The sequence below is a fragment of the Mustela nivalis genome (assembly GCF_964662115.1).
Source record: "Mustela nivalis genome assembly, chromosome: 12".
In the NCBI taxonomy this organism is placed as follows: Eukaryota; Metazoa; Chordata; class Mammalia; order Carnivora; family Mustelidae; genus Mustela; species Mustela nivalis.
In genome coordinates, this window is record NC_139031.1 from 17,012,040 (window position 1) to 17,027,200 (window position 15,161).

General features: G+C 54.2%; 1 protein-coding gene across 3 annotated transcripts in view; it reads left to right on the forward strand.

The window, feature by feature from the left end:
- Positions 1-14,603, forward strand: part of WDR91 (WD repeat domain 91) — a 27,239-nt gene extending 12,636 nt beyond the window's left edge. For 2 of the 3 annotated variants that reach the window (XM_082693269.1, XM_082693271.1), the window contains 9 exons: positions 1,416-1,571; positions 2,966-3,159; positions 3,939-4,089; positions 5,553-5,647; positions 5,804-5,972; positions 7,964-8,072; positions 8,897-9,009; positions 10,221-10,418; positions 13,002-14,603. In XM_082693269.1, coding sequence (XP_082549395.1) covers positions 1,416-1,571; positions 2,966-3,159; positions 3,939-4,089; positions 5,553-5,647; positions 5,804-5,972; positions 7,964-8,072; positions 8,897-9,009; positions 10,221-10,418; positions 13,002-13,166 — 1,350 coding nt within the window. In that variant the 3' untranslated portion in view covers positions 13,167-14,603. The other variant, XM_082693270.1, reaches the window with a different exon arrangement.
- The last annotated feature ends 558 nt before the right edge of the window (positions 14,604-15,161 follow it).

The following is a 15,161-nucleotide window of genomic DNA, read 5'->3' on the forward strand; positions in this document are numbered from 1 at the left end:
GGGTAGAAAGCAACAAGCACACTTCGGTTGAGTTCTCTTGACTTAGGTCTTGTGTGCAAGTGACTTGCTGAGAGGTTGGTCTCAAACCTGAGTGGCAGTTGGCATCCAGATCCTTTGGCTGAGAGTTGTAAAATGAGGAGGGAGGGGACCACCACAGTTTGTGGGAATAAGGTTGGAAACAGCCCAGCCAGATACTCTGGAAGGATGAGGTGACATCTTTTAAAAAGGCTCTAGGGGCTCCTGGGTGGCTCAGTCACTTGAGCGTCGGACTCTTGATTTTGGCTCAGGTTGTGATATCAGGGTCGTGGGATCAAGTCCCAAGTCAGGCTCTGTGCTCATAGGGAGTCTCCTTGGGATTCTTTCTCTCCCTCTGCCCCTCTCCCTATACCCACTCTCTCTCATAAATGCATATTTAGGGGCCCCTGGCTGGCTCAGCTGGTTAAGTGACGGCCTTCAGCTCAGGTCATGATCCCAGGTTCCTGGGATCAGTCCCGTGTTGGGCTCCCTGCTCAGTGGGAAGCCTGCTTTTCCCTCTGCCACTCCCCTGCTTGTGTTCTCTCTCTCATTGTGTCTCTCTGTGAAATTAAAAAAAAAAAAAAAAAAAAAAAAAAACTTAAAAAAAAAAAGAATAAATAAATACATCTTTTAAAAAAATTAAAAATAAAAAGTCTCTAGATTAAGAATCTTCTCTCCATGGAAGTGGGTGGGGGTTATTGAATTCATCTGCTGTAACTTGCTCACCTTTATCACTCCTGCCATGAAACGGGGCCTTTCCCACCTTGCTCAGAGGTCCTTGAATTTCCAGTAATTTCTGTTAAGAATTTCTGGTTGCCTAGTAATCATTTCCAAATACCTCAGTATTTGTTAACATCAGCTGGCTTAGTCATATACTTGGCCCAAATAAGAGAGGGTACTGTGTTCCTCTGTGGCTCTGGAGAGGTGACTATATGTTGCATAATTATTTTTTTGTATTGCCTAAACACTGAGTTGCCTGTAGCCATTTTTGACACTTAGCGAGGGGCCTGACCCCTCTCATAGTCATTGCTCAGTAGGCACAGGTCTCCTGCCCCCTTAGCTAGAGTTAATTGTTCTGGTTAGATGAAGGAGGTGGTGTGTGTGTGTGTGTGTGTGTGTGTGCGCGTGCGCGCGCGCGCGCGCGCACAGGTGAAGGGTGGCAGGCTGAGGAGTGCTGCTGCCCTACCTCTTAGATCAGAGGAGGGGAGACCAAAAAGGAGGGGTCCAGTCTGCTCATGTTCCACTCTGGACTTTGCCCCGAGGCCAAGAGGCCCAGGAGCTGTGGGGTAGAGAAGCTGCCCCCTCCCTTGGCTTCTGCCTCTGCCCCTCCCCTGCTGAGGGGTCATGGCCTGGGCTCCAGCAGGAAGCCGCCCTTCACCGCCCAGTGTCTCGCTGTCTAGACCGCCAAGGGAAAGGATGCGGCATGCGGGCCTAAAGACGGGAAGAGCCTCTTTGGCGGGCTGGCGTCCGGGGAGTCCAGCTGGTCGCAGCACCGGCAGCGGCGCCTGCAGGATCACGGCAAGGAGAGGAAGGAGCTCTTCTCTATGACTTTGCAGGTATGGCTGGGTCTTGGCGGGGCTGCCCTTGGCGGCCGTGGCTCTCGGTGGAGGGGTGCAGGGCCTGCAGGTACCCCTCCCACTTTCCGTGTAATGCTGTTTGTGGGTCACAGGTTCTCTGAGGCTTGGCCAGAGAGACCTGCTTCCCTTGCCTTCACCCAGAATCACCCAGCCTTGCTTGGTCACAGGGTGCCTTCCTCCTGCGTCCCCTGCTGGAGATGCTGCCCTGACGTGCGGTGTTGTGCTGAAGCCAGGCACTCGTGCTCGTGGTGCTGAGCCTGGGGACTCCCCTCTCCCCTAAAAATGGGATGGGGGTCTACCCTTCCTGGCAGTAAAGCTGCTTCTCTCTCTGTCACCTGCTCCGGATTGAAGTGAAACACCAAGGGATTTGCCAGCGATGTCACCTGCCTGACCACTTATCCTCTGTCTGGGGCTCCTGGCTGATGTCAGAAGCGCTGCTGCCGCTCCCCAGCCCTGTGTGTGCCGGCGGTGTAGACCCTCGTGGCTCTGACCTCAGATGGTCCTGTTCTGACCCCGTCCGGTTAGAGACATGCCTGAGCTCAGCTTCTCCCAGAAGGCGCCTTTCTGAGCTTGAGGTCTCTCTCCCTCTCTAACATTTTTGCTGTAGAGCTGTGCTTCTGTGATGCGAAGAGCACTTTGAAGAGCCTCAAGGGCCTTGGGGGTTGCGGAGGCTGCCCTGGCCTGTGCCCCCTGGCCCGGGTTATGTCAGGGGGAATAGTAGTAGTCGTGGGGGCCAACCCCCAGCCAACACTGGGGAGGCAGAGAGGGTGTGTGGGGTGCCTGTGGGGGCCTGGCCTTGTTCCGGCTCTGCGGCTGTCCTCGTGTCTGCATCCTTATGTCTGGCCAGTCGCCTCGGTCTCATGGGATGGTGGGGCGAGGCTTCACATCCAGCTCTGGACCTTGGGCAGTATATTTAACCTTCTGCTTTCAGTCTTAATTTCCACAGTTATCAGATGGGCTTGATAATAGAATCCCAGATGGTTTGGGGCAGGATTAAATGATTGAATCAAATGTAGTTATACAGCTCCTGGCCCTTACTGGGTTCTCACTGATTTTTATTGTCAGCCTGTCCTGCATCATGTCAGCTGTGACAGGACGAGGGTGCCCACGGCCCTGGACTCCCTCAGCAGGGCCTGTGAGAGGGGGAAGGTCTCTAGACAGGGGCCGCTAACAGGAATCTGCTTCTCCTGGGACAAGCTGGTGCTGCTCTTAGCGTCCAGAGCTCTTTCTTCTAGAGCCTGTGGCCCCTCAGAGCCTCCCCCAGCATGCTGTGGCCTGGCATCCTAGCTGTCCTGCAGCAGGTCCCCAGATGTGAAGGGCTGGGACCGGGCAGACCCCTCACAGCTGACTTGTCCCTATTTTTCTTATCATAGAGCGCAGAGAAGAAGGCCGAGGCTAGTGGCCCAGAGGCTGAGCCCTGCCCCGAGCCCCACGTGGAGGCACTGGAGACGCTGACGCGGGCTTCTGCAGCAGGTGCCGAGGGCGGAGGGGTCCGCCCTGAGCAGCCGTTCATTGTGCTGGGGCAGGAGGAGTACGGGGAGCACCACTCCTCCATCATGCACTGCAGGTGGGCTCGGGTCTGGGGGCCCGGGGGAGGCCCTGGCAGGGAAAGTGCTGACTGGGCTGGCAGGGCTGGCTCCCTGGGAGGCCTGGCTTGTCAGGCTGTGCATGTGAAGGTGTGGCAGCAAGGAGGTCTCCGGGGGGATGGTCCCTGATGGACCACGGTCATCCCTCCAGAGTCGGAGGAGGGCTGCACAGCTGCTCTTGGCCTGGGTAGCCTCTCTGTCCTTTCTCACTATGGAACTCTGAGTTTTATTTTTATTTTTAGTTTTATCTGAACTCCCTGAGACTTCATTTTAATTTGCTTTATGTTGTTTTATATATATGATTTGTGTGTGTGTGTGTATACATATATATAATTTTCTATATGTTTTGTTGTTTTACTTTTTGGTAAACCTTCACCATGTACAAGTTTTTAGTCACACATGGTGAAAGCATGAGCTCTGTGAGGCCTTGTGGACTGTGGTTTGGGGAGAGTGAGGGGCTCCCTGCCGCGGGACTGTGGCTCTGGAGTCCCCCGGGAGGCGCAGCTGCCCGGGCACAGGGCACCTCGCCGCTGCTCTGTCTTCACTGCTTCCCCCAGGGCTCAGTGCAGAGTAGGTTCTTGCTAAGTCGTTCTTGACCGGTGACTGAATGAATACTTCTAGAAAGAGTCCATGCCCATCCTTGGAGTGTATGCAATTTGGGGAACAGTTGAGAAGTCAGCGGGGCCATGTTCTGGGCTCCAGCGGACGAGGACAGTGGGCTCAGGCAGGGAGGTAACAGCCTCCTTCTCTCCCGTCTTAGAGTGGACTGCTCGGGGAGGAGGGTCGCCAGCTTGGATGTAGACGGGGTCATCAAAGTGTGGTCCTTCAACCCCATCATGCAGACCAAAGCGTCCTCCATTTCCAAGTCGCCGCTGCTGTCTCTAGAATGGGCCACCAAGCGGGACAGGCTGGTGAGTGACGCCTGCCTTGTTGCGTCTAAGTGAGGAGCGCCCGAGGCCACCCCCTGGCGTCTGGCACCACAGGCTCAGCTGAGGCAGCCAAACCACCCCTCCCTTCTCTGCTACTGGGGTTTGGGGGACACGCATCCAGACTGCCCTGGCAGGGGGGGTTTGGTGGCAAGTGCTTCTTCCTCTCGGCCCGGGGAGACGCCAGCTTGCCTCCCGTTCTCCCCCATCAGCTTCGTCATCTGTCCAGTTTCTGACAAGCCACCGCGAACGTTCTCAGCTTCTCAGCTGCCCCTCCCCCTGCTGAGACCCCGCCCCATGGCAGGCTCCGGGGTAACAGCTTAGGCTGGTGGGGGTAGTGTCCTGTTCAGGGTCCCCACAAGTCTACTACAGTGCTGTTAGTACAGTGTTCTTCCTTTTGGACTTTACTGTTTGGGAGAGGATTTGTAGTTTAGGACGTAAAGTTGATTTATAGTGTTTTCTTTCACTGTGTTCCATTTCGAGGAGATCATACAAGGCAGCCCAAGGGGCAAACCTCATTGGCAATGTTTTGGTTTTGTTTTTGTTTTTTCAATAGTTTTTGACAACCTGCAGAATTTATCTTTATGATACTAGGATCTCAGAACTTACCCTTTACACATATTAATCCGCCAGTGTTAATTTGAGCTCAGTATGTTGGTAATATTCCTGGGGGATATCCTCGAACCTGCTTCTGGCGCCTTATTTTGGCAGTACCAGTTACTGTCTTTGAAGCTTTTCACCCAGTCAATCACAAACGCCTGCAGACAAGGATATCCTTTTCTACTTTTTCTGGAGGTCGTAACAGGCCCAGAGCCAGAGCTGTCCCCAGAACATGTCACTGGGGCAGGGGCCAGTACCCAGGGAGGTGTGGCAGGTGGAGGAGGAGCAAGAAGAGAGGATGGGAACTGCTGGGATTGAAAACTGGCAGAAAGGGAGGGAAGGTCGGGGCTTCATTTCATCAACACATTTCCAGGTGTATTGGAGACAATACTTCTCTCCCAGTCCATAGATTTCTTATGAAGTTTTGCTTCTGTTCAAGGTCACCTCTGATGGCTTCATGTCATTTTATTTTTTTAAGATTATATTTATTTATTTATTTGACGGAGAGAGAGAGAGTGAGAGCCCAAACACAAGCAGGGGGAGTGGGAGAGGGAGAAGCAGGCTTCCTGCTGAGCAGGGAGTCTGATGCAGGACTCGATCCCAGGACCCTGGGATCATGACTTGAGCTGAAGGCAGATGCTTAACAACTGAGCCACCCAGGTCCCCCTCTTCATGTAATTTTTGAATGCGGTCCGTGTTAGCCAGATTTCTCCCGAGTGTGTGGAGGTGGGGGCCTCACACTGTAGCTGCCCAGACCTGCACCTCACAGGAGTGGGCCTGGCCCCGCAGTGGTCCTCCCCGACCAGGCCTGAGCTGTCCTTTGCATCCCCCGCCCCTTCTGCTTCTAGCTCTTGCTGGGCAGTGGTGTGGGGACGGTGCGTCTTTATGACACAGAAGCTAAGAAGAATCTCTGTGAGATCAACATCAATGACGATATGCCCAGGTGAGTGGGAGGCCGCGGCCCACACCCGCCGTGCTCTGCGGGGCTGGTTCTGCGCTGGGCCTTCTGCCCCATCCCTGTAGCAGGACCCGCCTCAGAGCTGAAACCTGACTTCTCTGGGGGAGGCGCAATGCTGACCCGGCCCCACGTGTATTGCAGAATCCTGTCGCTTGCCTGCAGCCCCAACGGGGCCTCTTTCGTCTGTTCGGCCGCCGCTCCGAGCCTCGCTGCCCAGGGGGACTTCTCGGCTCCAGATATTGGCAGCAAGGGTACTAACCAGGTTCCCGGCAAGCTGCTGCTGTGGGACACGAAAACCATGAAGCAACAGGTGCCAGCCCTGCCCCTGGGGATCTCCTCGTGGGTCTGTGTGGGGTCGCGCTCCTGGGGTAGCCCTGTGTGTCAGCTTCCTGGTCTTTCTGATGAGCCTCGTCCTTTCTTTGCTTTGGTCTCCTCAGATTTCAGTAGGTGAAGCAGGTTCAGAGTCGAAGGGTTGGAAAGTAGTCACACTGCAGCTAGGCCGGCTGCTGGCAATTGTAGTCATCCAGCATCAGGCCACAGACGTAGAAGTCCCACCCAGCCTATCAGAGGGCGCTTGTGGCTTATTAAGAATTTTTGTAAATTTAATTTTGTTTATATTGAAAGGATTTAAAAAAAAAATTTTTTTTTCAGCTGTTCTGGTTCACATCCAAATTGGGAGGAGGGTCCAGAGATCTCCCATTGACCCCCTGCTCCCACCCCCTGCTTAGCAGAGCGGCACTCTCTTTATAACAGAGGCCCCCTCACACTCCCAGTCTGCCTTCGGGCCCAGTCTTCGTGTTGCACGCTGTCTAGGTCCCGACAAATGGATGAGGACCATTATGGTACCACACGGGCCATTTTCACTAAAAGCAGCCTGAAGGTCCTGTGTGCTCCTGTTCCTCCCCTCCGCCCCTCAGACCTTGGCACCCGCCCATCTCTCTAGTGTCTCCATAGTTTTGCTTTCTCCATCACATCGTGTAGTCGAGATCTCACTGTGTGGTTCCATTGGCTTCTTCACTTTGTCTTATGCAGTCAAACAGCTTGTTTTTGGGGAGACAAGTGGAGTCTCTGACTCCCTGTTAATGTAGTGATGCATAAAGGTGCCAACAGCAGCCGGAAGGAGTGGGGACTCATGCAAGTTTCTGGGAAGTGACAGCCGGGCGAAAGCTGGCTCAGGAGCTGAGGACCACCCACCCACCGTGGCAGGTGCTTGCCGAAGTGACCCTAAGCGCCCAGAGAGAGAGATGAGGTGTAAATGCACACATTTAGAAGGCACTGATGTTTCTTACTGAAATTAGTTTCAGGGCGCAGATGTGGTGTGGCCCTTGCGTTCAACAGCCAGATTCCCAAGGCCACTGGCTGCCGGGAAGTGTCCCTGTCCTGTAGATGGGCCGTTTGTGCCTCCCTGTACCTGCCTGTAGAGATGGGGTGCATCCCCTCTGGTGGTCTCCCCGGGACACAGGGGACAGGGCCACCCTGGAATTCTTGCCCACCGTGCCCCGCCACGTCTGTTCTCCCGAGTTTCCTTGTCTCGGCAAATGTGCCGCACTGTGAAACTGCGCACCCTTCTGGAGCCACCCTCCTCCCTCACCCTGCAGAGCCCATGGGCAGACACCATCCGCTCCACCTGCCCACTTCTCTGCGCTTCCAGGGACAAGCCCTAGACTGGGTCTCAAGTGCCCCTCGTAGGACGCCGCACGACCTCCTGCGGTGGGCCCTGACCTGCTGCAGGAACGACAGACCCTGGAGCCTGTTCCTCCAGACTTCTGGCCCACACCCCCGCAGGGCCCCTGCCATCAGCCCTCCCCACTGCCCCAGCCTCCAAGTGTGTTCTGCAGGTACAGGCCCTCCCTGGGCGCTGTCCCCTGCATGCTGTCCCCTCCCAGTCATGGTGTTCTCCCCGCCCAGCCCAGCACACATCTGTCCTCCAGCCACTCTCGCTGCTTGCCCTCGTATAGCTTAGTTAGATCCTTCATCTTTCTCTTTGCCTCGAAGGCACTTAGAGTAGTTTTATGTTTCCTTGTTATCTTTAAAGCTTTAATGAAATACTGAGTACATACAAAAGAATCTTGCAATCAGAGGTGTGCAGTATAGTGGGAAGAGAAGCCGTCACATGAGCACCTAGGTACGGTCACGGTTGGAAACTGGAAACTTCCCGCACTTTCCATGCTCTCATGTGCCCCTCTGAATCTTGGTCCTCTTTCCCTTTTCAGACAGAATTTGTCCTGAATATTAAGTTGTTATTCTTCTACAGTTTCAAATTTAGTTGTATTTTTTGTTTGTTTTTGTTTTTTTAACTAGCTCCAGTTCTCTCTGGACCCCGAGCCCATTGCCATCAACTGCACAGCTTTCAATCACAACGGGAACCTGCTGGTCACAGGGGCAGCTGATGGTGTCATCCGGCTGTTCGGTAAGCAGCTGTGCTCGTGGCTGTCTGGTCCCCTCCTTTAGTGGCCCAGAGAGGAGAGTTGGATTTTTGCTGGCTGGACTAGAAGCTATTGCAGAAGCCCGCCCAATTCAGGATGCTTGAAATAGAGCTTAACTTTGGTCCAAGTCGGCTCTTTTCCAAACCTCTGTAATCAGCCCCCTTGCACATGGTCAGTGTCCGTGGGCTGGGAGTGGTGGGGCTTAGCAGTCCTTGAGTGTGGCGCTGTGTGGTCCGAGTCCTGTGGCTGGAGTGAGATCCAGGAGGACACATGAGACGAATGGCGTGCCTTCTGCTGAGGGTGGCTGGTGTCTTCTCCTGGTGAGAGCATTAGACCGGTGTGCAGCGGAGTTACCGGGCGCGCTGTTGGAGGAGCCCAGCTTCATGCAGGCCCACCCTGGGAGACTTTGGAGTCTGGGAGGGAATGAGGGACCGAGTCTGGAAGAGCCCCCGGGCGCCCCGTGGGACCTTACAGAGGCCTCCTAGGAAGCATTTGTTTGTCTCCCTAGACTTGTGTGCCTCCCAGATGAGCTCAGGCTCCAGCCAAGGATCCTGAACCTCGTGTTTGACCCAGGGAGAAAAGCTTCAACTTCAGAATTGTTGAATCACTGCTTAATACACCGGAGGAGAGAATTAGTGCACTGAGAGAGCTTTTTGGCAGGGCTCAGCTCTGGGATGCCTGTAGGCTCCAGGAGACCCTCTGCCTCCAGAATAGATCCAGCCCTTTGGGAGGAGGGCCAAGGTGCCTGCCATGGGCGAATCCTCCCCGGGGCCCTGGCGGGGGTCTCAGCGGCATCTCATCCCCGCAGATATGCAGCAGCACGAGTGCGCCATGAGCTGGAAGGCCCACTGCGGGGAGGTCTACTCGGTGGAGTTCAGTTACGACGAGAACACCGTGTACAGCATCGGCGAGGATGGGAAGGTAGGTGGGAGCCGGATTTCCACCTGGAACGCTTCTTCCTTTGGCTTGAGATGCCAGAGGGCAGCAGAATAGCATGAAGGCTGAGATGAACCCTGCCCGGGCCCTTCACAGGCTCTCTGACCTCAGGGTCCCTCTCCGCCTCAGCAGGCCATCCGTACAAGGGGGCGGTCATCGTCACCAGTCTTGGGACCGTTGTGAGGTCTGAACAGGTGTAGTGGGGGTTGGTGATGAGGAAAAGGGAGAACCCAGCCTCCCTCCAAGTTTTAGCGGAAGTGACTCCTCCCACTCTGGGTGGATGCGGGATTCAGATTAGGGCCCGGGTTGAGCTGGCCGAGGTCATCAGAGGTCACAGCGAGGTCATCAGAGGTCACAGCGGGGTGTATAGAGTTGCTTCCTAGAGGCCACGTGGTTAGGCCTGAGTGGAGTCAGAAAGCCCAGTAGAAAAAGATAAAAAGTGAAGATCAGTGCCCCCTTGTGTATTATTTCTAGAAGGACACGTTCAGATCCAGGAAAGGGAGCTGGGCTGGGAGGCAGCAGGAGAGGAGAGAGGGAGACTTGGTTTTCGGGTATACTACCTGTACCCTTGGATTTTGTACTGTGTACCTGTATTCCTCACTGAAAACTGTAAGTTCAAAGTAGATTGTGCATTTGGAAACTATGGGGAGGGATTTTTAAGGTAAAGCTTGACTTCTATTTATTTGAGTAGGAGTCTCAGTGAAGAGGTGGTCATACAGCTTGTCCACGGTGTAGACTAAAGGATTATGTACACCACAGGCCATGAAGCTAGTTTATAACAGTTCTGCTCATGTTCGATTGATTACGCTGCTGAGGCGGTGGGAAGATAGTTGGAATTATGCTCTCTTCTAAGTCGGAGAATCCCAGTTGGGTTCTAACCCTAGAAACAACAACAGTAATAATAGCGATCATGTGGTGCATCCCCCCAACCCCCCGTTTGAGAGATGGGGATCCATGCCCGGGCAGGTGCCCGCCCTTTCCCTCTCCTGGAGTCAGGCCAGAGAGAGTTCAGGTCTTCTGTGAAGTTGCGGGCTCTTTCTGAGATGTTGTTTTCTAAAAAAATATTTGAATTGTATTGGGAAAAGACAGACCCAAGGGTCACTGCACTGCCTCTCCTGGTGGCCTGTTGGTGCCCCCGCGTCTGGCCTGGGCCCCCGTGGCTGAGCGAGCCCTCAGCCTGTGCTTCCTGGTTGCAGTTCATCCAGTGGGACATCCACAGGAGTGGCCTGAAGGTGTCCGAGGACAGCCTCCCCGCCGACGCCACCGGCCCCTTTGTGCTGTCGGGTTACAGCGGCTACAAGCAGGTTCAAGTGCCCCGGGGCCGGCTCTTCGCTTTTGACTCGGAGGGAAATTACATGCTGACGTGTTCTGCCACAGGAGGCGTCATCTACAAGGTACCTGGTGGGGGCAGAGGGCCTGTCCGGGTGGGCAGAGAGGTTCCTCCCTGGAGGTGTGGGCCAGGGCCAAGCCGGCTGCATGTGCAGAAGCCTCTGAGCCGGGGGGGATGGTGCCTGCAGCCTCGGGGCTGCAGGCCGGGCAGGGGGGCTGATCCCCAGCTCGGGGGTGGAGACAGGACGGACACGTTCGTCTTTTTCTCTGCTTGTCCATTTGCTGTCATTTGACGAGATTCTGGCCCTCCTCCGCTTTTGTTCCTTGGGCATAATATCTATTAGAGAAAATGTGAAGAAGCAGAAGCGTTGGGAAGTGTGTTGGTTTGGGGGGAATGTGCCGCACACGGACAAGTGCTTCTGTGGTCTGCTTCAGTGACTGATCTGGTATAGGCTTATTAGCTTCCTGGAGGTCCCCTGGTCACAGACATTACAGCTCGTGCCCAGGGCGGAAACCGGGGGGTGTGGCTCTTCACACCAGCATGGAAGTCATCCACGTGGGGTTTGTGCCTCAGTTTATGTGCTTGTTTCAGTTCTCATGACCGAGCTTCTCTATTCATGTACTTTTTTGTACAACTGTCTGCAATGATAAACCTCATCTATTTTACTAGTATTACCAGACAGACTAGTGATGGGGATTTGAGTTGTAGTCAAAGCATGTTTGTTTTTTATTTTCTTTAAAGATTTTATTTTTTTGTTGAAGAGTGTTCGTGCGCACATGCATGAGCCGTGGGGCGGGGGCAGAGAGAGAAGCAGACTCACTGCTGAATCAGACTCCTGCTCAATCCCAGGACCCTGGGATCATGACCTGAGCTGAAGTCAGCCGCTTCACTGACAGAGCCACCCAGGTGCTCCTAAGCATGTGTTTTTGGTCACTACACAGACCAGTTCTTAGCCTCCGTGGCAACTCTTTGCCTCATGGTAGTGTTTATACAGTGTGTAGGCATGGAGTCACAAGAATATTCTCTGCCTGGGGGCTCTCCGTGCCCCCGTTACCCTGGCTCATGGGTCAGTGGATGGCACGTGCCCTGGACGGCAGCTGCGTGCAGGTGTCGGGTGAAGCAGTGTGAGCGCGCACGGGAGGGTGTGATCCTGCTGTCGTGGGGTCACACTCAGGACCAGCAGCGACAGGGCAGGGTTCTGAGCAGAGGAAACTGGGCAGGGGCTGGGCCTTTGCGGGGAGACCCCTGCGGGGTGGGGGCTGGTCCGTGGATCTGAGGCCTTCAGAGGAGCAGGAGGTGGGGAGGCCAGTGAGTGAGTGAGGCCGGCCTTGGTGTCCCACGGGGATAGAGGCAAGTGAGAGCGCTGGAATGGGGGAGGGAGGCGTGCAGAGGCGGCGCGTCGGGAGCCGCCTCGGCTGTTGGTCCGGAGTGCGGCCCCACGGGTGACCCAGGCTTGCCGTCCCCGAGGCTCCCCTTTTCCACAGAAGATGGTGCATTAACGGCTCTTCCCTTCTTAAAATTAGCTCTGAGATTTCTTGTAATTGCTATTAGAAGATGCTATGAAAAGCTTTCTGTCTGCAAGTTTAATTGTATTTTATTATTTAAAAATTGAGTTTGTTAGCCTGTACTTTGCTCTGTGTATGATTTTTTGTGTGTGTTGTGTGTACATTTGTGTATTTTTAATCATGAGCCTCGTCACTTGTTATTTGTCCCAGTCAGCCTTTGTCATCTGTTCCAGTCAGCCTTTGTCATTTGTCCGAAGGGCCTCCTCCTCTTCTGTCCTCTTGCAGCTGGCTGGGGATGAGAAGGTTCTGGAATTCCATTTAAGCCAGGGTGGCTTCTGTGGACTGACGATTTGCTGTCAGATTTGCTCTGTAACCATTTAAGGGCTTGGAAGATTTCCCTCTGTCTAATTTTTGAAATGCCAGTTATGGGGTCTAATTTCTTAAGGAATATAATGAACTTTTTACAATCTTTAAACGATCTATGATTTTTTTTAAGATGTTTTCTCCATGAGGGCCCAGACTGCTGTTTCCTGCTCATGGGTGTTTTCTTTTGCTGGATTGATCGTTATGAACTGTGCTCCTGGCTTCCCCTTCCTTGTTCCCTTCTGACTCCCATCACTGTGGACTGAGTCCTGGGAGGCTGGCGCTGCTGGGCGAGGGAGAGCCCTGCTCACACATCCTCAGGGCGGCCGGCGCAGCACTGCGCTGGCTGCTGTCGGAGAGGACCCACAGCCTGCCCTCCAGCAGCTTGCCTTCCAGGGGGAAGCAGATGGGAAACAGCAGGGCATGTGTGATCGCACGCTGGAGCGCAGTAAGCCCAGTAGGAGCAGACTTGGGTGTGGTTTGGGGAGGTGCAGAAGGCACCTGCCCACAGTGAGTTAAAGGTGGCAGAGAGAACATTCCCTTGTCTTTTTGAGCAGATTTTCCACCTAAGACAAAGGAATGACTATAGTCGGGACAGTGAAGGCATTTCCTGGCACAAGAAATTAAACCGAGGTCTTCTGGGAGGGAAAGAGGGGTATGCGTGCCCGGGCACTTCCTCATGTTGGGGCGGCAGCCCCCAGACTCGAGGCAGTTTGGTGGATAAAGTGGCTGTGTGTGTGAACAGTGCCTGCTGACGCCTCTTCTCTCCTGTCTTGCAGCTGGGCGGGGATGAGAAGGTTCTGGAGAGCTGCTTGAGCCTGGGCGGCCACCGAGCCCCTGTGGTCACCGTGGACTGGAGCACGGCCATGGACTGTGGGACGTGCCTCACTGCGTCCATGGATGGCAAGATCAAGCTGACCACCCTGCTGGCTCATAAACTCTGACGGGACCGCCCCCACCCCCGAGGGACACCCACGGGGGCAATGTTTTCCTGTTATCCTGGGGGAGTGGAGTGACGGGACCCGAAGGCAGAGCACTCTGCTTCCTGCTCCTGGCCTGTGTGGAGACTCCTCAGGGAAAGACAGTCCAGGGAACTCTGGCTCTTTCCAGCAGCAGAGACCGGACAGGAGCCACACTGAGTCATGGCACAAGTGCCCCCAGAGACCAGCGTGCTGGGCTGCGCAAGGGGCATGCTTCAGGCGGCAGGGACGAAAGTTCAGGAAGCAGGAGATGCAGCATGATGGCTGCTCTCTTGGCCTAGGAGGGAGTGACAGTATTTTGTATATATTTGCTCATTTTTCCTTTTTTTTTTTTTTTTTTTTTTTTTTAAAAAGAATATTCTCGTGGTCACCTGGTATCTCTTTCTGGAACACGTACATGCAGCAGAGCGTCTCCTTTCACCCTTTGCCCTTGGAGAGGCAGATGTTCCAACAGGAAGCTGGTCAGCTTCGAGCTGAGGCCCTGCGTGCCAGGTGTTGCCAGCTGTGGGGCTGAGCCGTGTGGAGGTTTGCTTGTTGCTTTGCCTTAGAGCTAGTGTCTCCACCGCCGGGCTAGGTAAGGTTTGTGCTCTTCCTCTTTCTTTGGGCTGCAGTCAGGGAGTCATAGTGTTCCTTTTCTTCTGTGCATTGGTGCAGTTTCTCGAGATGAGGTTAGGGTCTGAGGCCTCTGACACCTGGGTGGGTGTCCCTGTCCCTCTGCCACTGCGGCTCTGCTTCTGTCTCCTTCACATCTTTGAGGTGGACCGGAGCCAGCCGCCAGCGCCCTCTGCTGGTGGACAGTGAGAGGGCGGGAGCCAGTGGGCCAAGCTTGCTTTTCCAGGGAGGCGGGCAAGGGGTGGGTCTCCTGCTCCAAGGGCTGACGGAGTGGCCTTGGTGCCCAGATGCTCCGAAGCGCCATTGTAGGGCCTCTTTGGGCTCCACCCCAGTTCTGGTGGTGCAGGCATAGGGGGGTACTCCAGTTACCTAACTCTGGAAAATCATGAAGTTGGTACGAAGGCCTTGGCTCCCATTCTGTTGGTATTTGCAGTGAGAGTAGGGGTTTATGTGGCTCAATTATGGGAGAACAACAGAGACTGATAAGTAGTTACTTACACCTTTTTACCGATTTTTACCTTGGTAACCCTCTCTTCAGATGAAGAAAACCAAGACTTGTCCATTTACAATTGTCCCCGTCTTCTGCACTGAAACAGCAAATAATCTTCCCCACAGATTCTGTAGGACATTTAAGAAGCTGTCATGTGTTTCATTTGAGTGAGAGAATTCACTGTTTAACCTCGAAGTTTTGTTTCAGTTTCTCTTTATTACCCATTCTCTTCTCAATATGGTCTCCACAGCTCCCGGAATGTCTTTAAGGTTTGCAATGAAACAAAGAACTCTTGAAAAGCTTTGTCTTCTCTCTTTTCCTTTATGTTCTGGGCTGGACATCCACCTCCCTTTTGTTTTGGCTTTCGCTTGAGATTCTGTGGGGTTCCCCAACACACTGCCTGAAAACACAAAACAAAACCACAACACTGACTAAAAACAAAACAGAAAAAACCCAAATCCCATTCACCTCTGACCTTTTGAAATGAGCAAATACAAGTGGCCAAACCTGCCCCCTCCTGGCCCGTTTCTCTCCAGCCTTCACTCCATCCTGAGTGCTGGTCAGGCCACATTCATCCTGGCGTTCCTCCCTGGGCCACCCAGACCCTCCAGGATGAGCTTTCATCCTGCGGTCAGTCACATCAAGACTTGAATTTCCTTCTCCTTCACAAGAGCTGCTCGGCACCTGCCCAGAACCCCAGCAAGACTCCTCCCATTCTTTTGGGCAAGGGCAGGTTATGGGGAAGCTGTCAAGCCAGTGTAGCTCAGGACTACCCCCCTCCCCAGCCTGCATATCTGGTATATGTGTGGCTCCTGGCTCTAGCCTGGGCTGCTTGAGAGCCTCTGCCTTGCTGTCCG